The sequence below is a fragment of the Odontesthes bonariensis genome, chromosome 12 (assembly GCF_027942865.1).
Source record: "Odontesthes bonariensis isolate fOdoBon6 chromosome 12, fOdoBon6.hap1, whole genome shotgun sequence".
NCBI lineage: Eukaryota > Metazoa > Chordata > Actinopteri > Atheriniformes > Atherinopsidae > Odontesthes > Odontesthes bonariensis.
The window spans coordinates 15,880,523-15,903,929 of record NC_134517.1 but is presented as its reverse complement, the minus strand read 5'-3'; the positions used below and the strand labels follow the sequence as shown (position 1 = coordinate 15,903,929).

Sequence of the window (23,407 nt, the reverse complement as noted above, 5' to 3'; positions counted from 1 at the left end):
CCATTTGATCCAAACTGTATTTCAAGTAGACTGGAACTGAGACATTTCAGTCTTTACCGGACTGAATGACGAACATCACGTGATCATCCTCAATATCGTTGGTCGCACAAAAGTAGCTGCCTGCGTTGTCCGTGCTCGTGTCAACAATACAGCGACATATCGCCTGATTATTTTTCGGAACTTGTGCCCTAAAGTGAACTCGCTTCTGTTGTTTTCACTGACAGCATCGGTGCTTCGGCTTTCCCGTCGTCTTCATTGCACATGCGCATTAGGAGGAAAGACGGTTTAATCTTTCATCTTAAAGTGATAGTTCGGAGTAGATTCACCCTAGGGTCATTTGAACCGTGACATCCAGCCAAGTAGCCCACCCGAAGTTTTTTCGATCTTGGCTGAACATCAGCCGAGTTACTGAGTTATCCCGAATAGCTTAGTACAAGGGTTAATGGATCCTGGCAGTATCTCCAAAATTACCAATTCAATAGGGCTCGGGCACACGCGTTGCATTCTGGGATATGGTCGCCATATTGGAGGCACAAATTTGTAAACAAACCCTGAGGCAAGACTGAGATCAAGGACCAAACAGTGAGAGAAAAGCATGTTAAAATCGAAGAAAGGATGTGGGATATACCGGGATACATTACAGAAGGAAGCCAGAGATCGGTACATACAGAAGATTGGCGTTATAAACGGACTGGACCCTTATGAAATACCGAGCAAGGAATGGATTGTCGACGAAGATTTACGGCCTAAGTTCACCCTTTCGGACATAATTGCGTATATAGTATGTGGTGTCAGTGCTTATACTTTGCAACAGTTTCAATTCTAATGACATTTTACACTTTTGTCATGTTACTCTACTTGTAAATAAATAATGAAACACACACACTTGGCTGTATCTCAAAGCATATTTATTTCAGACGACTTCAACTTTGCACAACACTCCTGCTCATGGTGGTCAGAGTACAACATACAGACACAATCTTGTCAAAGAATGTTTTGTCTTCACCTTCGCATGGCAAAACTATGTTGATAGGTACTTTTGCTGACAAAAAGGTGTATTGTTTCTGACAGTTCCAATCGCCCTTTCCATGTGAATTTGGAGATGGGCAATTTTCCTTGTATTTTCCACATTAAATTAAGATTAAGATCAGATTTATTGTCATGTATACATGCATACACACGAAATTTGTCCTCCGCTTTTAACCCATTGAGACATCCCTTGCTTCCAACCGACAGTGTCCTCTTGTGAAGGCGGGGATCTTTATCTCAGCACACAAAAGTCCCAGCACACAAAAGTCTGTAACTTACCAGAATGAAAATGCAGAGAACACACTCTCATCGACACCGGGATTGAGTGGAAAGTTATGCTTGGTCGTCTTACAGCAGCGATCCATGCTAGTCGACGACGCTTTGTTATCTCGGACACTTGGTCTCCGTGGGTGCGCCTCCAAGCAGGAAACCGGTAAAAAGATAAACCATGTACGATTTCCCCCCCATTCCTGTCACGGCTTACGCTATTGCACCCCACGACACAGCAACGTGCGACCATAGTGGCAAAGACAATAAGTAAAATAGATAAACCAACGAAGAAAGTTCCGAGACCAGGCGGGAGTACGTCTGCGCGCAATGGAAAACAATGTAAACAAAACAGTTCTGAGCCTCCAGTATGGCCGCCGCTCACGTAGTGACGTCACGTGCCCGAGCCCTATTCAAATGACCCTAGGGTGAATCTATTCAATTCAATTCATTTTTATTTATATAGCGCCAAATACAACAAATGTCATCTCAAGGCACTTAGATAGTAAGTCCAATTCAAGCCAATTGGAATTCAATTAATTAATAATAATCATAATTCATAAAATAATCCAATTCGTTCATATAGAGCCAATTCAAAAACAATTTCCTAGCTAAGAAAACCAACAGATTGCACTGACTCTACTCCGAACTATCACTTTAAATAGGCTCGTCGGTTGATTGTTTTAGCCTCCTTTGTTTAGAGAGTATTCTCGTAAGTTTATTAGGAATAAAACTGTGTTTGGATAATGCTGTCCTTCAGTTTTTGCTTCTGTATGACAAAATAAATAAATAAAATGCTTCGTCTTTAAATTAAATTGTTGTTTTGGACATTTGATCTGATGCTGAAATAAAAAATTGGGAATGTACTCTTTGCGCCTGTCATTTTACTTGTCTAAATAAAGAGTGGTCATTCGTGAAATACATCCGGAGACTCAGATGGGAAGATATGATTCAGTTAAAGTGCAAAGATTTTATTTCAGATTTTTTTCATGGTTGAAATGTCAGTCAAAACAAGGCTCTTTGAAAATGTGGATGAACAGAAATGCAAGTCATTCTCAAAATCCCTATTGTGGTAAATATTTGTGTATAAGGACACGTGCTGGATGACATCTGAGCTCTCCTGCACTTTGCAGCAGAAAACCTTCACAACAAAAGCCAATTACAAAGCCTAACCAAACACTCGTGTGTGTGTGTGTGTATACATCCGATAGATAGACTTTGATCAGTAATACAGAAAAGAAAATGCACTTAGTCACACATGAAGAACTATATTCTGTGCAACAGACATGAAACATTCCCCTGTTCGTTTAGCAGCTGTTTTGGAGCTCACAATCCAAAGATCTTCATCAGCCTGCGAATACTATCGAGCTCACGTGGCACTCTGCTCGTATTTTTTCTGAGGAATAATGGGATGTTTTAGCTTATGTTGGCTTTCTGTTGGGCAGCATTTATCTTTCGATTTTGCCACGTTTTGTCCGGTGTGGTTGTGTCTTAAGTTACAGGCATTTAACAGGTTCGCAAAGTTTCTCCTCAGCTCGTCTTTTAACCGACTAATGAAGATCATGCGATCTCAAAACAGCTCAAACACTGGTGGGATTTTGCTCAACTGCCGTCTCAATGGGCAACAATGCACTTGTCATTCTTTCGAGTTTTCTGTCAACATTAACATCCTTGGTGTGGAAGCCGAGAACAGAGCCAAGAACTCATTATCTCAAGACGCAAAGCTCGTTTTCCTGTGAACTATTTTTGTGATCACAAGAATATAAAGGGGTTTTTCTTCTGGTTACCACACATCATGCAGGCTTGCATAGATGGTATCCTGGCATAAAGTGGCGAGTTTAGCCATTTAAAAGGGATATAGCCTCACATATTTAGCAGTTACAGTGTTCAGCTATAGGATCCTTCACAAGAGTCATCACAGCAACCCGCAAGCTGTCAAGAGGTGTGATCAAATAAACCAAACATCTGTTTTCAGTCATCATCAGAGAAAACAAAGTTTGCTTCCTCGAGATAATGGCTTAACGTTTCTAATTCTTCCGGGCCTTTTTGATTTCTCCAGATAGAAATCAGCCTTTATCCCGAGAAGAAGACTGAATAGTAAAAAGAAAAAAGAAAAGAAAAATCAACCTGCTATGCCTTTTTCCGGTTATTCGCCATGAAATTAAAACCCAACAAATAAAAACCATTTAAAAGTGGTCTAGTGGGATTGTTAAGGCAAAGGCACCTCCTCATATGTGATCTTGACGTACGGAGGTTTCATCGGCAGATGCCAGTACTCAAAGTTATAGTAGAGGTAGAAGCTCTTGCCCAACACAACCTTCTTAAAAGCCTCCAGCAGGCTGACGGCAAAGTCCGCGAACGACTGGTGCGGCCTGAAAGGGTGGTAAAACTCGCGGATGTCCGTCGCCAGATTTTTCAGAGCGGGCTGCCCGAATATGGCGCTGTCGTTTCCGAGGTACGCGGGCTCCCCGCTGTACAGGTAGATCTTGGTGTAGTTGGTCTGCGAGCGGCTGGACAGTTTGGCTCCCAGCTCCGTCAGCTTCCTGTATGTGCGATGGACGAACTGGGAGCAGTCGTAGGACTCGAACCACACGGTTGCGTTGGGGCCGGGGTCCGAGCGAACCGTCCAGGTCTCGTAGTAGATCCCAGTCTCGTTGTCGTCCTGGACCCATCGGGCCATATCGTTGAACTGGTTCCCTGCAGAGGGAAAGATTTTTAATTCCAGGGCGTTCTACAGACAGTGTGTGGTTAGTGTGACAGTAATCATGTTTTCTACATCAAAGCCTTCCTTGATGAGGGGATATTCAAACCCACCGCCTTCATTCAGTTTTATTTATATAGCGCAAAGTTACAACAAATGTCATCTCAAGGCACTTATTTAGTATAGTCCATTTCAAGCCAATTGGAATTCAATTCATTGTAATTATAATTATTTTCAAAATAATCCAATTCATTCATATATAACAATTCCCTAGCTAAGGAAACCAACAGATTGCACCGAAAAACATGCATGCTACTTCATGCCAACACTATTCCAAAAGTGGGAAATGCAGGGAAAGAATAGTCATACAGAAAGAAACATCATTTGTGTAGATCGAAATGTGATTTTTTTTTTACATCGATTATTTCTGACATGTGTGGCTCAATGGTTGAATTAGAGATAATTAACCAGTACATCTCCTTTGGTGCTGATGTCTCACTAAACATCTCAATCACTTCCATAAAACTCATACATTTTAAAATGGAGCTTCTCCATGTTTCGGCTGTGCATCACTGAAATCAAATCTGTGGAAAAACTCCCTCCAGGTTTAAAAGTTTTAGAAACTTCATTTTTTTTTTTTTTAGAAAAGCTGACAGACATCCATGTTGACCTTTTGGATTTAAACGTTCACCGTGCGTCTTTTGCTGTTCCCTCGCCCACCAACATGACAACATAGAACAGCGCTTCCTCTACTTCCTGTCTACAGCAGCACACGCATGGGTAGTGTATGCAAATGCTCATGTAATATGAATGTCCAAGCGTGCTGGCATAGACGGAGTATTTCTGAAATGGCGCCATTACAGGCCATCTTTGTTTTTTTTGGGGGCTTTTCAAAATCAAAGTGGTCTTTATTTCGTTCATGATGACACATTGCAAATAGAAGGGTTGATGATCCTTTAGTAGGCTCCCTTCACAGCACTGATCGGCCACGTCATGATTTCATAAAAATCTAAACAGCTTGCGTTAAACTGCTTACTTCATTTACAATTTATGTTTATTTTCAAAGAAATGATAAACTACGACAAACGTTCATAATGGTCTAATATGCTGCTGTATGACACTGACTCAAGGAGAAACGTGCATCTTCAAGGTGATGATCAGAAGTCTTTCCCGAAGAGGATGTTGGAGATGACGGTCGCCGTCCCCCTTCAGTGAGGTGCAAGATGGGAATTCTCACCTGTGAGCTCGCCTAGTTTCTCCAGGGTGCCATTCTGCAGCCAGTGCGAGTCGTCGATGCCTTCGAAGAAGCAGGCAGCTCCCTGGTTGCACCAGTAAGGCGCGAACTCATCTGGTCTGAGGTGAGGAAATGTGCAGTTGCCCAGTTGAAACAGCTCGTACCACTCCATGGTGTAGTTGGCTCCGGTCTCTGAACTGCTGAAGCCAATGGCGTCGTGCATGATGTGCTGCCAACAGAAACGGCACACTGACTCTGTGTGTGTGTGTGTGTGTGTGTGCAATTACTTGGAAAGTAGCACATCTGTGTTTCTATGAATATAGTCACACAGCTGCACTTCTGCTTCAACCACATGACTGTATGCGATTACCTGCATCACACTTCTTCATTTCAGTTTCACAGAATATACTCGTCAACTTTAAAGAGTATCTGTCCCAGAAAAAAAAGTTTGATCAAATTCATCCACGAAATTATCCAAAAAAAATCCAACGCCAAAGTACATGGACATTTCTTTTTTGGGACACCCAACCTTCCCTTGACCTCACTGTGATGCTGCAAAAAGAAAATATCAGTGACAAATTTTCATTTAGGGAAGAGACTTACAAATTTGCCCAGCAAATCTCCGTACTTGAATTCCCACACCGGCGTCTGCAGCCTGTAGACAGAGATGACGTCGCTGTCTCTCATGTAGGGGATCCGTCCATCGCGGTCTCCGGTGGGGCAGAACGGGTAGATAGCCTCACAGTACGAGTCCACAGCAGGCCGGCGATCAAACCGCCTGTTGATGACACGAGGAAGGAGAGACGGCGGGTTAAGACATTGCTGTACCATTTTACAGTTACCGAATCTAATCAGTAACAGTTTAGTTTCCACAAATAATACAGATACTCCACCAGTTCCTTAAAACTTTCCCACCTGCCATTTATTTAATCTATTGGTTGCTTTTTTTCATCTTTAGTACCAGACCTTGTACCTGACCGTTTTTCAGAGTAGATCATTTTCGTTTGCTAAACCGCTTCACTCTCACCAATATATCGTTCAAGCATAAAAAGCCACCAAACTCACGGGATGAACCAATGTTGTGTCTACACATAACAGACAACTTAGCACAGCTTTGTCGCAAAGGCACATCATTCGATCCCATTTCTTAAGTTGCTTCAACATAAAATGCCATAAAATGGTATTTTTGCACCAACAAGGGTATTCCAAAAGCACGGGGTGCAGTGCGTCTTTAAAAAATTTGAAGAAATTGGACAAGTGGAGGACAAAAGAATAAGCATCAGGCCTAAAAACCTATCTGCAGCAGACGAACAGCTGCTGAAAGTGATGTCCTTTGGAAGCAGAGACCAGCAAAGACCTGACACAGGACCTGAGAGACGAATCTGGACCTTCACTTGATCCGTCTATTGTTCACTGAAGCCTCATCAGAAATGGTCTCAATGAAGGGTGGCTGTGAAGAAGCCGTTCTTAAGGAAGGGGCAACAGGTGGAAAAAGCTGAGGTATGCCAAATGACTCAAGAACTAGACTGAAAATCAGTGGCAACTGGTCATATGGGGGATTAATCCTCCCCAGAGCCCAGACCTCAACATTATTCAAGCAGTGGGGGGGTCTATCTTTATTTTATCTACCTATAATTTAACAGATTTGTACTTGGTTTACACGTTTCTGCTTAGTATGCTGCATTTTCATTGAAATATTATCTATATGCTGTAAAACGGACTAATAAAGAAATCTGTGCAATCTCACACCAGATACGCTCAAAGATACTTTGATTTGGCTTTTTTTGAGCAGTGCATGTTTCAGATTGTGTTGCATTTCTCTTTTTATTGCATTTTTTTCTCTTTTTCCGCGAAGCATTAAATCTCACAGACGTCCCAAAAAAAAAAAAAACGAACACAGACACAACATTAATAAGTGGCCTCATAAAAACTTCCAAACTTGCTCTATAGTTCAAACTACAACTAACTAAACTAAAACAAACTAAAACTTCCCCCTCCCGTAAACACCCACGAAAGCACCTTTCGTCATTTTAGGACTCAAAATGCGGACGAGAGCAGCTTCTCCCATCCGTTCTTCTCCGGACAGATGCTTCCATTATGTGTCACATGATTTAACTTTACAGAGTCTGCATACCTGTAGGGTACGGGCCACTGCTGCTCTCCGTGAATCCTGAACTGAGCGACGACATGAAGAAAGACGAGCAGGTTTAAACACACAGCGACTTCCACGTGGGACATGTTGAAGCCGAAGAGGACTCACGAAGTAGAGAAGAAGTTACGATGATTGACGTCCCATGATTCTCCCTCTGAACCGACTTCCTCAACACTGGTCACGTGGTTTTGTTGACGAGGCGAAGTCACATGACGGCACCGGAGCAGGAGGGGGGAAAAAAAGATACAAACTGTGGAAATAAGATATAAGGCTGATAAGATAACACGTAGATATGTAGTAAAATGCAGATAAATGTGTAAATAAAGGAGATATATGTATAAGTACCCTGTACTTCCTTACCCCCTCTACTGCACTTTATCTTTCTTATACTTCCTTCTATGCCTGTACTCTATCGCTACTCTGTCACCCTGTCACCTCTGACAGTCTGACTTGTGGTTTTATTCTATGTAGCTTATTGTTAGCTTTGATATTAGCTTTTATTACTATCAATCATTCAAACAACCAGTCTTTCCTGGCAAAAATCTTCTCATATGTTGTACCCATTTACTCGCAGCTCTAAAAAAAATAATAATAATATAATAAATAAATAATGATCAAATAAACAAAAAAATAATAAAGAGTTACATGGAGTAAAATGCTAAATCAACAAAATGGAAAATAAATTCCAATAAAAGATCAAAGCAATCATATGTAACATTTCTACCTTAAAATAACAGCTTGAAAAAAATTGTGCGGCTAGAATAAGTTTTAATATTACGATTGGCCTGTCTCCTATGCCCTTCGGGGGTTTGAGTTGGAAAAACTGCGCTATGTAACTTTGCTGGACCGGGTACTTCCGAGATCCGGGAAGATGGCGAACTGAGTGCACGCTCCAACTAGTGCTCTTCGCGGTTCATTCCCCAAACTTTTGGAAATCAAGTCCCTCTTGATATGTAAATTTAACATTCGCCCTGTTAAAGGATTGTCCGAGAGTTTATATTTTTATTCTACTGTAAAGCTGGCCATGGACAAAGACTCTGAAAAGACCAAATCAACTGCTGCTGCTGCTCTGGCCCTGCATGATTACTGCGACAACGTGGCACCTGTGGAAGACATGGAGACTTCGACTGCAAAGAATTCCCGTCCTTTGCCCGAGACGCCCAACAAAAACCCAAACTGACGCGAAGAAAATGAAACTGCGTGAGTCCACCTCGAGTGAAACGGAGGTAACCAATGCCACCATTCTAGCAGCTATAAACAACCTCTCAGCTATGCTACATGACATGAAGTTGCAAGTAAAAGAAAACACCACAACCATAGCCGAGGTAACCAAAAGTGTCGAATTCAATGCCAACGAAATCGAAATGTGCAAATCGGAAAATGCTGCTGTTAAAAAAAAAGTTGCTAATCTGGAAAAAGAAAACGCTGACCTCCGAGACAAGGTGGTGGAATTGGCGCGTTACAAACGACGATGGAACCTGAAGCTCCGCGGGCTCAAGGAAAAGGATAGCGAAAACACACGGGAACGGGTTTCCCATGTCATCGCACAGATCGCCCCACACTGGTCAGAAAAGATCAACTTTGCCATCGACTCCGTTGCATCGCTTAGGCCAAAAGGAAAAGGGCAAACACCGGCAGATCATCATACAGTTCACCATGCGACACTTCCGAGATGAGCTGTGGCGCCTCTCAAAGGGCTCGGAGGTGTGCTCGAAGCTCAACATCAAATTCGCCGAACACCTTCTCCCGGAGGACAAGAAGGGAAGAGAGGCTGTGTGGCCACAGATCAAGGCGGCAAGAGAGGCTGGTCAGCAAGGTTATTACAAAGGGTCGATTGGCTACATCGACGGGGTTGCCATTGAGGCCACATAATTCGGTAAAGTATTGAGGGACATGTTTTTTTGAATCAATCACTTAAAGGGGAATCGTTTTTGCCAAGTTACCTACAGGAAAAGTTTATTCCTGTGACTCCCTGAAGTTTACTTCCAAGTTCAAAGGTTTATTTTTTTACCTTATTGTTACTGTTTATTTTTCTTCCTTATTGTTACTGTCTAATGTTTTCTTTCAAAGAAGATTTTAATTTAATTTCTTTTAATGCAAGGGGCCTAAGAGACAATATCAAAAGAAAAGCTGTCTTTCTTTTTTGCAAACATAAGAAGCCAAACGTTGTTTTACTGCAGGAGACTCACTCCATAGAAACTGATGAAAAGTTTTGGTCTAACCAATGGGGCGACAAAATCATTTTTGGTCACGGTACCAATCGCTCTGCTGGTACTGCTATTCTTCTGCACAACTTCCCTGGGAAAATTCTCACCACCAGAAAAGACTCTGATGGACATTGGATTCTTTGTGTTTTTTTCAATTGAACACTCCTTTATTATTCTGGGAAACATCTATGGTCACAACAACTTAAGCCAAAATAAGGAATTACTCTCTGAAATCAGCAATATCATCACAGAAATTAAACTTATTTACCCTACAGACAACATTATACTGGGGGGTGACTTTAATATGGTTCATGATGAATGGTTAGACCGCTGCCCCAGTAAGTTTGTTAACCACCACTATAATCCTCATCTGTGTAATTTCTGTAACCTTCACAATTTGATAGATCCTTGGCGTTCCTTACATCAAGATCAAAAAGAATTCTCTTGGTTTAAGCCAGATGGCTCAAGTAGGTCCAGAATTGACTCATTCCTTGTTAATAACAACAGTTTTTGGTTTTGTGTCCCTAGAGAAATCTTTAGAAAACTTGGTGGTATTCATTTTCTCTTGCGTTGTGATTTCATCCCAAATAAGTTGCCTGTGAAACTATCCTCTTTTCATTCTCAAGTCCTCCTGTACTGGAATCTTCTGTACAAACACAACTTTACACCACACAACACACCCATTTGGAATTGTAGATATATCCTTCACAGAAACAAATCCATATTCTTTGGCGAATGGTTGGAGAGGGGCATCTGGTCAACAACAAACCTGTTAGATGAACACGGAAATATCTTACCTTTTGATAATTTCTGTTTAAAACACAACTTTCAATGCAACCGACAACAATACAACAAGATCATGAAATGTCTCCCTCCTGCTTTTCTGTCAATGGTCCAAAACTCAACACCTTTTGTTTCTACTCCAGACCTTCCTAGTATTTTAAGAATTGGTGAAGTTGACCTTATAAGTAAAAATATTTCTAATAAAGTTATACGTGGACTATTCACATCTTACTTATTTCCTTTTCAATGTAAAAACAATCTCCAAAATATTGACTCACATACTCTTAAAAAGCTGCGTACACTCTCTTTAAATCTACCAATCCCTCCTAAAGCAAAAGAACTACATTTCAAAATATTTAATGACATATACCCCTCAAGGGAGCTTCTCAACCATAGGTTTAATATTGACATTGACAATTGCATATTTTGTTGTGAAGTTGTAGAAACCACTGATCACTTATTTTTCCTGTGCATGTACAGTAACACTTTTTGGAATGATGTGTACGACTGGCTATGTGAATACATTCCAGCCGTTCCTCTCTTTGACTTGAATGTAATTAAATATGGGTGCTTACACAAAGATAAAAACATAGAACTCTTGATCAACGTCGTCATCTGTTTAGGAAAATATCTCTTACACAAATGTAAATGTATAAAGACAAGTCCTGTGTTCAGCGCATTTAAAAATGAGTGGTCTTTATACAGTAAATCCTTAAAATGTATGAAGAGTAAAAAGAGCAACAGGCTAATTGAAATAATGTGTAGCTTTGATTTAATGTAATGTAGGCCCTCCTCTCTCTTGCTATTATTTATTTTATTTTATTTCATGTTATATTATTTATTTTATTTTTTGACTGTCAGTATGCTTTGTTATTCATGAAAACTTTCAATTTAAAAAAAAAAAAAAAAAAAAAAAAAAAACTTTGCTGGACCGGCCCGAGAGCTGAGCGGAAGTACTTCGACTTGTTTTCTGGCACACCTACTGCAAAAACAAATAGACCTCTCTCACGCTCCCAGGTACATTTGATTACTCTTACCTTCTCGGTCGACATAGCTTGCACATTCTGACTCCTCGCCGGTTCGTCAACAAACGTGAAACGTGAAAGCGAAAGGGTGTTGTATTTACGACAGTGTACCCGTACATTACCTCCAAGCCTGTAGGGGGAGCTCCATAGTGGGCTTTTTGAGAAGTTACATAGTATTACTTTTAATCAATATCGAATTAAGTGGCCCGATTTACATAATGTTTTAAGGACAATTTCACCTCATGACATCCTTCCGCTAGTTGCAAATATCTAATATGTTGTCAGATAAATCACATGTCATGATTTTGTCGCGTTTTGATATAAGAAATCAGGTGGGGAACTTCAGACGGATGGATAGATACCTATGTAGTTCCCAGGTTTCCCACAGGATGGCGCTGAAGCACGAACACGAGCCATTGATTTAAAGAGCAGAAGAAGAAGAAGAAGTTGGAAGGGCGGGGCGTCCTCTCCGCTGACAGTCCGCCATGCTTACCCTGCTCAGTCACTGTGGCCGCAACCTGCTGACGCTCAGGACGGTGCAGAGCGTGAACAAAAGTTATTATTCCGCACAGATGGCGAAACGCGTAGCTGTGGTGTTGGCGGGCTGCGGAGTTTACGACGGCAGTGAGATCCACGAGGCCTCCGCTGTCTTGGTCCATCTGAGCAGGGGAGGTGCAAGTGTAAGTCTTAAACTGCTTCCATCCGTAATCTGCAGCAGCCCAGCAGCTTGTGGTCAGTGTGTGAGTGGGGGCCTGAGAAAGTGTGAAACAAAACCAAGTCACACCTAACCTCCAGCATGGCCCCTTCGCATCACAGGCAGGGTTAGTTTATCACAAGTTTTCTCAGTTTTTATTGCGACCCCGCGTGAGTGCTCTGACCTCTACAACCTGCTGAACAAGAGCGCAGCTGATATTTGATCAGTTTAACGTGCAGCCAGAGTAAACCAAAGCACCCGAAATTTAGGAGTTTGTCTCATGATTGAGAAAATCATCCAACAGTACATTTGAAGTTCTCCTGTGGACATTTTGTTTATGCCACTTAAAAACCACTACGTCACGCGGTGTCTCCAGACCATGCTCGCATATCATGATATCATAGGAGGTTTTTTTACGTCACACACCTGTAAGCTGAGTATTTGACCATAGTGTGGCATATATGTGCTGCAACCCAGCTAATAATATCCCTCTCTACATAGTTCTGACCGAACTGTCAGTCTTTATCGTTGGAAAAATAAGTTTCTCGCAGTTCTTACCGACGTCTTCACCACATATCTACATGCGGATCTCACTTCGTTTAGAAAACACTAGACAGCTGAGCTGACAGGTATTTAAAAAGGAGCCAGGACATTCCTAAAGGACATTCCTACACAAAGGGTTAATTAATTGCCTCCTTGGACCAGACTGAGGACCTGTCTGAAAGCATTCCCGTTCATTCTGGTTTTCCACTAGGGATATCACTAAATCCTGTCTAATGTGTACTGAACACTTTGTCTCCTGTGCAAAAATAATGTGAAACACTTCCATGTAATAATGGTCTCTTACATCCAAGTGAAGTGTCACAGTTCCCGGTTTTGCCTCTTCTGATCTCAGGCTGAGAACTATCACAGGAAACCCCGCAAGAAGCCAGACTTCCTCATTTGCCGATTGGCTTTTCAACCAACTGACCATCAGCCCCTTGAAAGGGAACTTGCACAACAAACAGGAAGTCTTTATTTTGTTGCTCTGGATCCAAGCAGCATTAGTTTGTAGCTCATCAGTTTTTCTACAGTCAAGTAAAATGCAAACTCCTTAAAAAAAAAAACAGTTTTATTTGTAGTTGGGTGAAAAGCAAACCTGGAAAGGAGCCTCTTCATGATACATATTTGTTACTGGACAGAAGTCGAAAATGACCGAGTTCTGACTTCCCACCTTTGAAGTTCATTAGATCCAACATAAGTATGCACGTTCCTCTGTGCAGTTTGTCCGGAAATGTTGCTCTTTCATTTAGTTGGACTAAATAAATGCTCAAACTGTGTCTCTGGTGGTACCCATTTAGTTTTACACCCCTTGGCCCTGATAGGCTGAGCAGTTTTCCGGCTTTTGTTAAAGCGTGTCTATCACTGGACAATAAATACATTACACACCAAAGTAAGTGTTACTTCTCCTGTCCCCCTGCTGAGTTGGCTTGAAGGTAAAAAGACTGAGCAGACCAAAGATTTGAACCACAAGCACGATCACATAAGCACCATTAGTCTACCGTTTATGCGGGGCCATTTTGGCGGGACAATAAAACACCCTCCAAATGAAAACGATGTAGAACTTTTTATCTTTATTTATTAGTGTCCATGCTTTTATTGCACATGCCTTTTTTTTTTCTTTCTTTAAAGGGATGTCCTTTAACAGGACTTACAGATGGATTAACAGATGCAGGTTTCACTCCTGTTTATGAACGGGAGTGAAACCTGTTCATAAACCTAAAATATTTGAAGCGGTAATTTGAGCCATTTGGCATTTGTGGGCTTCTCTTGGGGTACAGCTGACAGGCCTGCTGCAAAGAAAGCCGATCATACTGTAAAATTGTATTTCATCACAATTTTAACAGCTAACTGGTCACTTCTTTACCAATGGGTGTTGAAATAAAAGTAAAATTTACTTTCTAAGTCATTTGTAAAGGCAAGCTCCTCTCTTCTTCTCCCTATTCTAACAATTGCCCAGTTACAGCTTTTTATAATTTTTTTATAATTAAAAGTTTTGGTTTTCTCAATGTCAATGAAACACTGCTGCTTATCTCTCATAGGTGCACATGTTTGCGCCCAACATTGACCAGATGCATGTGGTAAATCACCTGAGAGGTGAACCATCCCAGGAGAAGAGAAACGTGCTGGTGGAGAGCGCAAGGCTCGCCCGCGGAGATATCCAAGATCTCTCTAAACTCGACGTCAAAGACCACGACGCGGTCATATTTCCAGGTTCGTTCGTCGCAGCTTGGCGGTCCTGTCTTTTCTTTTTCCACGAAAATCGCATTTCTGTCCGGGGATTGAGGGCACGAGTTAACCTTGTTTTGGGTGTTTTCCCAGGCGGTTTTGGAGCAGCAAAGAACCTCTGTACGTGGGCGGTGGAGGGGAAGGACTGCACTGTTAACGACGAGGTGAAGGCTGCCCTCCAGGCGTTCCACAGCGACGGCAAACCCATCGGCCTCTGCTGCATCTCACCTGTCCTGGCTGCCAAGGTGTTCCCTGGGTGCGAGGTCACCGTCGGCTGCGAAAAGGACGACAAGTACGTTGAACGGGGTTGATCTGGAAATGAGATCATGTAGGATACTACAATTTAATGTTAAGAACCATCCACAGACAGGAGGCTCAGCAGATCAGTTCCTGCTTTCATTTCCTCACAGGAACATCTGAATGGGTCCTTGGGAAAGACGCTTAACACCTATGAACTCTCGATGGCCGGGCCTCTGTGTGTGTGTGTGTGTTGTAGACCGCAAATACGGCTTCTTTTTCATCGAGCAGTTCATACTCTTTCCATTTAGAAACGGCAAAGTGTGTGTTTTTGTATAAAGACGGACTTAAGGTGTTAACAAAATTGGTTAATGTGTCCTAGTTGGTCTTAACAACACCTATGAATTCATTTTCTTTTGTCACTATATCAACAATAAAGATGTTTTGATATTGGAACAGCCTCAGGGAAAGCGAGAACACAATGAATACGGCGTCCAGAACAAACCTATGTTTGACAACGCTGCATTCTCTATCGGAAGGACTCCTAGAGCAAAAAAAGAAAGAACCCAGATTTAAGCCTGAATTTACCTCGGGCGCTGTCAGAAACTGCCCCGAAGCAAACATCTTCTCTCTTTCAGGTACCCGGACACGACTGACACAGCTGCAGCCATCAACCAGCTGGGCTGCAAACACGTGAGCAAGAGCGTTGGCGAGAGCCACGTGGACGAGAAGAATAAGCTGGTCACCACCAGTGCCTTCATGTGCAACGCTCCGATCCACGAGATATTCGACGGTATTGGATCGATGGTGCAGGGGGTCCTGAAGCTTGCCTGATTCGACTGATATTTAGAAGACTGAGGCATCATAGTGAAGAATAATGGCGTGTGGAGAATTTAACAATAGAAGCCTGCTGAGCTGATGAAATTACTTGCAGAAACTCTTGAAATATTTATGTTTGTGTTAGTCCTGAGTACTGCGTGGTGTAATTTTTGGGTATATCTATTGTCTAATGAAAACCTGCTTCATGCATTTGACCGTATTCCGATGCAGTGATTCCAAATAACGATATCAAATGTTAGGAAATCAAGTATGAGCAATGGCAGTCTTCACAAAATGCATTGAAACAACAATAAACTTTTTCAGTTCAGTTTATTTCACACACACAATAAAAGGAATTGTACAAAATATTTACAGAGTGATTATTTAATCCATATTTTCTTGAAATATTGTGCTGTATTCATCAAGTACTGTATATCAGAACATTTTTATGCTGTATTTCTGCTCACGTGAATTACTTGTCATTCTTAGATATGAACCTAAAGCTGAGCATTCTGTCACCCTCTCAATGTTCCCTATCACATCGATCACCCCCTCGACTCCCTCTGTGCACAACACTGAGGATGCGTTAACGCTGAACTTCTCTACCAGGTCCTCCTGACTTAGTGGCTTCCTCCAGTGGCCATAGAAAGTGTCACATCTGGCTTTGTAGCTTAGCCCCTTAGCTGTTTCTATTTTCACCTCACAGTACATCTTGTCGAAGCTGGGCTGGTTATCTTCAGGGGTGTCCAGCTCAACTTTGGAGAGGAGCTCCTTTAGAGAGGGCCGGTTGATTTGAGCCTGGCTGAAGGAGGCAACCGTCACTTTGTCATCCAGCAGAGCCGTGCAGGCGTTGAACTGAAACGAGTGCCTGGCTTGATGCTCCGAGGCAGGTAAGGGGCAGTTAATGTACTTGGATGGAGGAACTCGCAGCGTGACGCGTCGGATCTGGCTGAGATCAAAGTTTCCGACTGTGTCTCGAAGCTTGGCGCGGGCAGCCAGAGCTGCATCCACAACCCAGTGCATGGCCAGGTGAGCAGGGATGCGCTTGAATGCCACATCCTGATCCTCTAGAATCCATTTAAAATCTCCAGTCACTTCCATCGCTGAAGGGCTGTAGTCTTTGTAGTAAACCCCCAACCCGCTGTCCATATCAAGTATAGCTGGATTTCCTTCCAGTCCTATTTGGGCCAGCTGAGCCGCCTCCAAGCCTCTCCGAGCGGCATTGCCAATGTGGAAAGGTTTGGTTTGTGTGGCAGCGTTGGCTAAGGGGGCCCCAGCGGAGGAGGCTGCGATAGCCAGAGCGTGACTGCACTGTGCAGGGGACAAACCGAGGAGCTTAGCTGAGGCAGCTGCGCTCCCCATCACCCCAACAACACTGGGAGGGTGGAATCTGTTCATGCAGATAAACAACCAGAGTTAAGCCATGACTTGATAAGACCTGAAACCTTTTTAGTTCAAATGACTGGAAATGTCCACTGCTCTTCAGATGTGACTGTTGCTTCTCTTTGTCTTAGAGTGTGTGAGACACAACAGCAGTTTACAGCTTTGCTTTGTTCTTATGATATTAACTGAGAAAATAAGGGGGCTAATTGCTCCCATTTGAAAATAGCAGATGGAGTCCTGGCTGTAAAACTTCTTGTGGACATTTTTACTACTTACTACCAAAACAGTTAATCTGACGAGAGAGGACTTGCTGTAGAAACAAAAATCCACCTCTAAATTCTAAAACTTAAAACTCAAAACCATCTTAATGTCTTCTTACCACTTGAGGTCGGCATTGTGCTTTTTGTAATTTGATAGAAAGGGCCCTTCAACGCTCATACTTTTCTAGTGTACGTTAGCTTGCAACTGGACAGATAACTGACTTTTCTTTTTTAATATCTCACCTCTCAGGGATGTTGTAAGCCTCTCTGGAGAACCGCATCAACCTGCCCTGCACCTCGATGCCGACATTGAAGGCGAGCAGCAGGTCAAGACCAGAGGGCCGGCTGGGCAGTGTCTCTGCCAGGGCCAGCAGTGCAGGCAGCACAGCGCCAGAGGGGTGAGTGGCTGGGTGCCAAGTGTCGTCAAAGTCCATGGAGTGAACCTGATGTCAGACAGAGTGACAGAGCTCTTCATCTGAGATCAAATTTGTGTGTGTGTCTGAGATTTTATGTGTCCAAACTCACCGCGATGCCGTTGACAAATGCGGCATGATCAGGAGGGAGAATGATGTCTGATCTGCCCCAAACGCTGCTCCTCTGCCCAGATGTGAACAACTGTATTCAGACAAACCAAGATAAGCGAATGTACCCATAAAAATGAAGGAGCACAGAGCACAGATGAATGAACAATATGTCTGGAGAATAATTGTTGACAACAAATGCACAAAAGCGTCAGCTGAAACAGACAATTGAATATCTGCAGATGAGTAATTTCAGAAGGACACGTCCTCTAATGAGATGGAAACTGGAAAATGGATGAAACTGACAACAAAAGCAGAGAAAACTTATTTATGATATTTATACCGAATTACCAGTTAGCAACTAAAATTTGATAAAAATCTATGTGATGCTCTAAATTTGTCAATTGAAGTCTCTCTCTGTGGGTGTTTTGTGTGTCATGTGTTTGCAGATAGAGTACCTGCTGTTCAGTCACACACTTTACTGTACCTGGCAGTATTTGAGAGCCTTGTTGAAGACAGCTGTCCTTGTTCCTAACAACCCAACACCCAGGGTGTCCAGCATCATCCTTTTGCTCCTGTTAATAACATCATGTGTCAGCTGAGTGGTGCCGACGGCATGAATAGCAGCGCCGAAGCTTTCTGTAATACCCTGGAGCGGTGAAAAACACTGTTAGTGCAAAGCTCCCAAGACACAGGACAGATTTTGTGGATCTAATTGAGCCAAAACATTAAGATAGATTGAATATCTTTAAATACAAAAATAGTTTGTCTACAGAGTGACAAACCATCAATACCTTGCGCAGCATCGTTTGCTCACAGCAACTTCTTCGAGTGACAAAACATCTAAAGCCAGCGGCCCTTTATAGGTTGCCACGTTGTCTGAGGGCTGGTCAACAAAATTTCCAAAGTGGCTAAATCCCCCTTGGAGAGAACTGAGTACTTTCACAATGACCCTATCATTTTTACTGATTGGAACTGTAGTCTGTTGGGAAATCTACTAAACTTTTTGCATCGCTGTAATGACATACTTCAGCATGAAAACTGCATTTGATTTCAAATATGAAAACTGATTTTGGTAGTTGGCACAGAAAATATCAAACATGTTGATCACAGAACTGAAACTCTACTTTAAATCCAAAGTAGAGTCTGAAGCTTGAGTTTCAAAACTTAATCACATTTTAACTACTGATTTTATGTTCTTATTTCTTTCTTTTTTGTTTAAAATTTAAATCATGCTTTTTATTTCTACTGTTTTAATGTATCTGTAAAGCACTTTGAATCGCCTTGTAGTTGAATTGTGCTATACAAATAAACTTGCCTTGCCTTGCCTAAAAACAAAGCAATACGGCATTTTTGATGGATTTTTCTTAGACTAACATTACAAAAACACCACATGACCTTATTTCTTTATCTAATAACGTGGGCTCCCAATCTTTCACAATCTATCTTTTTTTTTCTGAGATCACAGGGGGTGGAAATTCAGCTTTCAGCGATGGGAAGTTCTCGACACTGAAATTTGTCACGAGGCTCCACCAAGTCACTTGCTTACAGTCACATGACGAAGCTTGGTCATAACAAACTGGTAGATTGGACCTTGTTTGTAGTGGTGCAGGAAGTGAATATCCTAGTCACAAACCACAAGTGTGTCTTTTCTCTAAGAAAAAATAACTTGTACAAAGATAGAAAGCAGGGAAAACGTGAACATTTGAATATGCTCTGACCTTCCAAATGATATTATCAAAACAATCTCATACAGTACAAGACTAGACAAAACTAAAGTGTTTGTGTGGATATGTGCAAAATATGAAGTGCAAACAGTGTAATCTGAATAGATATGATGCAGTTGCCAATGATCTGCCTGAGCAGTAGATAGGTTTGCTCAAAATTACTGTTACTGTAACTTCAAATGACTAACAAAGATCGAGATGCCCTAATTTTCTAAAGGTATAAAACTAACAATGACATGTAGACATTCCCAACAAGATATCACAAAATGAAATGGAAACAAAGGTAAAGGTTCGGAGACTGTAAACACTCTCGAGGTAGTCCACAGTGGATTATGAATTGTATTTTGGATTATTATCCTGTTGCAGGAGCCATCCACTTTTCACTTTGTGCTCTCTTTTAAAACCTGATGTTTGTGAAGATCAGAAGAAGCTCTTGGATTACCCGCCCATAATTAAAATGACCTTGAGTCTATGACACTAGGGCTGTATGCTATTGTCATTTAAATGAACCACGCCGTCTTCACAGTGACTGACCTTTTATGGGGATTTGACCGAGAGCTCAACTCCTGTGAGAGTTACAGTAACCAACTGACTGAAAGCGTAAATGATTATACCTCTCTTATGTCATTAGACTGGATGCATCATAAACAACACATCAAATATCAGTGACATCAACAAAAAAAGACAAATTCACAACCAGTTGTTTTTGTACAACCATCAAGCAAAAACACTTATCAAATACAATTACAATACATTATAGCAATCTTTTACTAAACCCTTGCTGCTTAATCTTTGTGAGCTCTTTTTTTTCTCATGTTTTTGCTTCCTCAAACAGTCCTTTGAGGGCTGACTGTGTTTGTATTGGGTGCATTTCCATTGTAGTTGCAATGGGTGTCACTCTTTCCATATTTTTTGAGCGTCCCTTCAAAGGAACAACTTAAGCCAAGGGTTCTCCGTTTTCCTTAGAAAACAACATGGTTTATTTGAGGAATCAAATCATCAGAGAGAGAGAGATAAGCACATTTGAGTAGGTAGATCAGAGAGAAGCAAAATGATACACTCAAATGTGGGCGTTTTTTGGGTTGGTATGCTACACATGGATTTGATTATTCTCTCTCTCCATCTTTAGGTGTGTAAGAGCGAAAGAGAACTGCAAAGGAGCCCCTTACAACACAGCAACTCAGGAGTTAAATGTTAATATATCTGTTGGCCTCAAGTGCACGCGCGCTCACGCACATGGTAAACCCAGGCTTCATAAGCAAGCCGCTGACTGACGGCACTCAATCTTTCCGCTGATCCCTCGTCAGTGCTGCAGCTCAGAGAAGATGGCACTGGCCGACACAGAACGCGGAGCGTCCAGCTGTGGGGACCCGGGCGCCCTGTTTTCAGAGATTATCGAGCTTAATGTCGGCGGACAGGTTTATGTGACCAGGCACAAAACTCTGATTGCCGTCCCAGACTCACTCCTGTGGAACATGTTCAGTAAGAAGTCACCTAAGGAGCTGGCGAGAGACAGCAAAGGGCGCTTCTTCTTGGACAGGGACGGCTTCTTGTTCCGCTACATTCTTGATTATCTCCGAGACCTAACCTTGGTCCTTCCGGACTACTTCCCCGAGAGAAGTCGATTGCAGAGGGAGGCTGACTTTTTCCAGCTGCGGGACCTCGCAAAACGTCTCAGTCCGCGGATGAGTAAGGACAACTCCATCAGCGAAGAAATCAGCCAGAGCGACACAGAGGAAGGCGCACAGCAGTGCTGCTCCTCCGGTGGCATCGAGACTTTGCGCACCATGTCTGTCAGCGGGGCCATGCGCTCCCCGTCCCTTGACTCCAGAAAGTCGGGCTATATCACAATAGGATACCGCGGGTCGTACACTATTGGCAGAGATATCCAAACCGATGCCAAGTTCAGGAGAGTGGCGCGCATCACCGTTTGCGGGAAGACGTCTCTGGCCAAAGAAGTGTTTGGGGACACGTTGAATGAGAGCAGAGACCCGGACAGGCCCCCGGAGAGATACACATCCCGCTACTATCTCAAGTATAATTTTCTAGAGCAGGCGTTTGACAAGCTGACAGAGGCGGGCTTCCACATGGTGGCCTGCAGCTCCACGGGCACCTGCGCCTACACCAGCAATGATCCAAACGAGGACAAAATTTGGACAAGCTACACCGAATATGTATTCTGCCGGGAATAACCAACAGTATTCACGCCATTTTGCTGTAAATACACATATTATAGTCTAGAGGGAAACTATCTTTCAAAAAGTACCACCTGCTGTGCTGAATGGCAACGTTTGTGAAGGCTGAGTGGCTGATTAAAGGTGAGATAAAACAGTAAATCAGATGCAAAATACCCCAAAATTAGATTCTAAATCCTCACAACTAAATGCTCTACAAACAGTTTGGCGGTTCAAAGTGAGCAGAGCATCATTTAAGTTGACACTTATCCAAAGTACTAATGGGCAAACACCAACAAACAGGATCACCTTAATCTTGTAGAACTTCATGTCAGTGTTCAGGAGCAGACAGGCAGCACATAGTATTCAGTGTCATTGTAACTTTTAGGCTAACTTGTTTGGCCAAGTTTTGTAATCTCTTCTACGCTCTTATAGCAGTTCTTTCACTGCAATGATTGTAAGTGTACGTGGAGTGTTGGTTGTATTTGTTATATACTGTTCAGACTAAATAAAATCTTATACTGTTTCATTCTCAGCTGTTTGCCAAGCATTTTCCTCTTACCATCTGCACAATGTGTACAAAACTGGCACTCGTCTCCCTACAACCCTTTTAAACCTTTTACTCTGGGAAATCAAAGCGTCAGCCTCAAAGAGTGAAGCCCTGCCCAGATTTCTCACCCCTGCATGGCACGAAGCTGCCAACTCAACAAAATTTGTCACACTGTTTTCACCCAGAAGGCTCTATGTGTTTCACAACAGCGCGTGTGTACTCGTTGTCCTCACGACTCCTTTACAATATTTTCTGGCACTTTCATTCTCATACGCTGCCATTTTAAAGTACTGTATCTATTTTCTATTCATCTCCTCCTTGCTATTAATTCACATGAGCAGCGAAGCCTCCACATCTGAATATAGTCAGCATGTGAATATTGCAGCAGGATCTGTTTCCACCGATTTATTTTGTCACTCACTTTCAACTGCATGTCGTATGGATGCAAATAGTGCAGCTGTGCACACATGATGTCATTATCATTTCAAGTGTAAATAATGAAAGGGTCCAGCTGCACACAAATAGGAGGGCGCAGTCTTCCAGGGACTGAGGGTAAATGGTGAGACGATGACTGGCCAGGGTGCAGCCAGCCCTTGATTATATATTTCCATCAAAACAGATGTGAAAAAAAAAGGGAATATTCAAAGCCGTAACTAGGATTAGAGGACAGGTGGGGGGTCTGCAGGGGTCCAATGATATGCTCCCAGGGGTGCTGGGGGTAGCATTTGGTCGCATGTCCTGAATACTTAAAGCTGCTTCAGTTTGGCTTTGAAAAGTTGGAGAAAATGTGTTGTCTGTGTAGGGATGAAATCACCTTTTGGAATGCGGATCCCCGTGGGCATATTTGTACATAAATGTTAGCTCAAAGTAAGTGCATTGTAATAGTTTATTATCTGTATAGATATTTACATTTAGACATTTCTGAAAAGTTACAGCAGTTAAAGCACAGGTGTAAAAATAAAGATGGACTAATTCCATTTCGCTGCCTAAATGTCTGGCTCCTGTAGGCTGACTCTGAGTCATTAAAATTATTCATAACACCTGAGCGTCTCCAAATGTGCCCCCTCTTTTAATCAACTATTAAACAATATCCAGACACTTGAACTAAGCTGAGGGGAGTGTTCAGATTACCAGTAAACCAACAAATAGGATGATGACTCAGCCCAGAGTCTGAAAACATGGTCCAACCTTAACAAAGCAATGCCATTCTCAATTCAAGCTTCTAATTGAAATGTTTTAATAAAAAATAAAAATCAATGAATACAAAAGAAGAAAGTCCAGATACCAGATATCCTGTACGTTAGCTATGTGCTGACATTCGCTTGTGCAGCACTAGTTCAGCTCCCCATTATGTGTCTGAGTTAAGCCTGTGGACA

The 23,407-nt window shown here is 42.3% G+C and overlaps 4 protein-coding genes across 4 annotated transcripts; 2 read left to right on the top strand and 2 right to left on the bottom strand.

The window, feature by feature from the left end:
* Window positions 1-1,727: 1,727 nt before the first annotated feature.
* cln5 (CLN5 lysosomal BMP synthase) lies at window positions 1,728-7,580 on the bottom strand. Its single transcript, XM_075479264.1, has 4 exons — window positions 7,366-7,580; window positions 5,835-6,009; window positions 5,235-5,460; window positions 1,728-3,993 (listed from the first exon to the last, which is right to left on the bottom strand). The coding sequence occupies exons 1-4, from the start codon at window positions 7,467-7,469 to the stop codon at window positions 3,506-3,508; spliced, it is 993 nt and encodes a 330-aa protein (XP_075335379.1). The 5' UTR covers window positions 7,470-7,580; the 3' UTR covers window positions 1,728-3,505.
* A 4,256-nt stretch (window positions 7,581-11,836) lies between these two features.
* LOC142396475 (glutamine amidotransferase-like class 1 domain-containing protein 3, mitochondrial) lies at window positions 11,837-15,782 on the top strand. Its single transcript, XM_075479261.1, has 4 exons — window positions 11,837-12,078; window positions 14,174-14,345; window positions 14,454-14,652; window positions 15,236-15,782. The coding sequence occupies exons 1-4, from the start codon at window positions 11,884-11,886 to the stop codon at window positions 15,429-15,431; spliced, it is 762 nt and encodes a 253-aa protein (XP_075335376.1). The 5' UTR covers window positions 11,837-11,883; the 3' UTR covers window positions 15,432-15,782.
* acod1 (aconitate decarboxylase 1) lies at window positions 15,746-18,220 on the bottom strand. Its single transcript, XM_075479259.1, has 4 exons — window positions 18,068-18,220; window positions 17,585-17,674; window positions 17,303-17,502; window positions 15,746-16,806 (listed from the first exon to the last, which is right to left on the bottom strand). Exons 1-4 carry the CDS (start codon window positions 18,143-18,145, stop codon window positions 15,852-15,854), a joined length of 1,323 nt encoding a protein of 440 aa, XP_075335374.1. The 5' UTR covers window positions 18,146-18,220; the 3' UTR covers window positions 15,746-15,851.
* A 2,224-nt stretch (window positions 18,221-20,444) lies between these two features.
* On the top strand, window positions 20,445-22,016 carry kctd12.1 (potassium channel tetramerisation domain containing 12.1). The gene has a single exon (XM_075479260.1). It carries the CDS (start codon window positions 20,633-20,635, stop codon window positions 21,497-21,499), a length of 867 nt encoding a protein of 288 aa, XP_075335375.1. The 5' UTR covers window positions 20,445-20,632; the 3' UTR covers window positions 21,500-22,016.
* Window positions 22,017-23,407: the final 1,391 nt, after the last annotated feature.

What these genes read in the sequence shown, in the direction of transcription:
- cln5 (XM_075479264.1), bottom strand. Translation starts at nt 7,469, where the DNA reads ATGTCCCACGTGGAAGTCGCTGTGTGTTTAAACCTGCTCGTCTTTCTT. An exon ending in CAGTGGCCCGTACCCTACAG is followed by an intron (nt 6,010 to 7,365) that starts GTATGCAGACTC and finishes TGTCATCAACAG; the next exon opens with GCGGTTTGATCGCCGGCCTG. An exon ending in GAAACTAGGCGAGCTCACAG is followed by an intron (nt 3,994 to 5,234) that starts GTGAGAATTCCC and finishes TTCCCTCTGCAG; the next exon opens with GGAACCAGTTCAACGATATG.
- LOC142396475 (XM_075479261.1), top strand. Translation starts at nt 11,884, where the DNA reads ATGCTTACCCTGCTCAGTCACTGTGGCCGCAACCTGCTGACGCTCAGG. An exon ending in TGAGCAGGGGAGGTGCAAGT is followed by an intron (nt 12,079 to 14,173) that starts GTAAGTCTTAAA and finishes TATCTCTCATAG; the next exon opens with GTGCACATGTTTGCGCCCAA. An exon ending in GGCTGCGAAAAGGACGACAA is followed by an intron (nt 14,653 to 15,235) that starts GTACGTTGAACG and finishes TCTCTCTTTCAG; the next exon opens with GTACCCGGACACGACTGACA.
- acod1 (XM_075479259.1), bottom strand. Translation starts at nt 18,145, where the DNA reads ATGATGCTGGACACCCTGGGTGTTGGGTTGTTAGGAACAAGGACAGCT. An exon ending in AGGCTCTCAAATACTGCCAG is followed by an intron (nt 17,675 to 18,067) that starts GTACAGTAAAGT and finishes GTCTGAATACAG; the next exon opens with TTGTTCACATCTGGGCAGAG. An exon ending in CATTTGTCAACGGCATCGCG is followed by an intron (nt 17,503 to 17,584) that starts GTGAGTTTGGAC and finishes GTCTGACATCAG; the next exon opens with GTTCACTCCATGGACTTTGA.
- kctd12.1 (XM_075479260.1), top strand. Translation starts at nt 20,633, where the DNA reads ATGGCACTGGCCGACACAGAACGCGGAGCGTCCAGCTGTGGGGACCCG.